At 33.2% G+C, this 973-nt stretch overlaps 1 protein-coding gene across 1 annotated transcript in view; it reads left to right on the forward strand.

Annotated features, from left to right (window-relative positions):
* The window catches only part of LOC144960604 (HHIP-like protein 2), a 23,158-nt gene extending 22,532 nt beyond the window's left edge, over positions 1 to 626 (forward strand). The window contains exon 14 of the mRNA XM_078893833.1: positions 431 to 626. Coding sequence (XP_078749959.1) covers positions 431 to 528 — 98 coding nt within the window. The 3' untranslated portion in view covers positions 529 to 626. The remainder of the gene's footprint in view (positions 1 to 430) is intronic.
* Positions 627 to 973: the final 347 nt, after the last annotated feature.

Here is a 973-nt window from a genome sequence, read left to right on the forward strand (position 1 = left end):
CAAAACAATTTTCTTTAAAGGTGCCTTTATTTCAACCAAGTAAATAGGGATGTTTAGAAGATCATACGTATTGCGTATCATGCATCATGTATTACGTATCTAATCGTGATCATTCTCATTATACGTAAATATAGTTTTGATTGGATGTCCCAATGTAAACATTTCCGTGACCCATTTAAAAATTGCACAGCGGCACTATTTTTACATAATATGAGAGTGATTACGTGATATAATATACGTGATGCGTATCATCTGCTGAACCTCTCTATTAGTGTACCGTATAAACGCAAAATGTACTCCATGACAACAACAATCTTAAAACAAACGTTCAGTTGTCAGGCCAGCACGTAGGTATAAATAATAGCATAAAAATTGTGATTGCTTGACATTTTTTTCGTCTTTATAATTTTCTTTTTCTTCTTTATTACAGCGTACAAGATTCAATACAGCACGGGTTCAAACTTGCACAGTCAATCACGCATTATGAAATTACTAAAGGACAACAAAGATATAATAAAGAATGTTTAGAGACCAAAAAAAAATATCTACAAAAAAATTTACATACCTCATTTCTTTTGTACCTTTAATTTGTTTACGTTCACTGCTTAAAGTTACCTTAATTATCACTCGACGCTCATTTTGAGTTTTGCTTTAAATTTTGTCTTGATTTTGTTTTATGAGTGATTGGGCACCTAAATCGACATAAATGTATTGGACATCTTGCTCTCACAGGAAAAATAGAAGGTAAAAAGAGTAAGGTGGACCAAGAAAAACGTATTCGAATAGTTTGATCAGCTAGGTGACAAAAAAAAAAAAGAAGAGTAATATTAGAGAGATGAGTGGCGTACGATGATTACCGATGTCTGGCACAGACTTGGCACTTGAATAAAAAAAAAAGAAAAGAAAAAAAAAGAGAGAAAGAGAGAGAGAGAGAGAGAGAGAGAGAGAGAGAGAGAGAGAGAGAGAGGAGAGA

This window comes from Berghia stephanieae, chromosome 1 (genome assembly GCF_034508935.2).
Source record: "Berghia stephanieae isolate SIO BIC M18660-M18661 chromosome 1, UCSD_Bste_1.3, whole genome shotgun sequence".
NCBI lineage: Eukaryota > Metazoa > Mollusca > Gastropoda > Nudibranchia > Aeolidiidae > Berghia > Berghia stephanieae.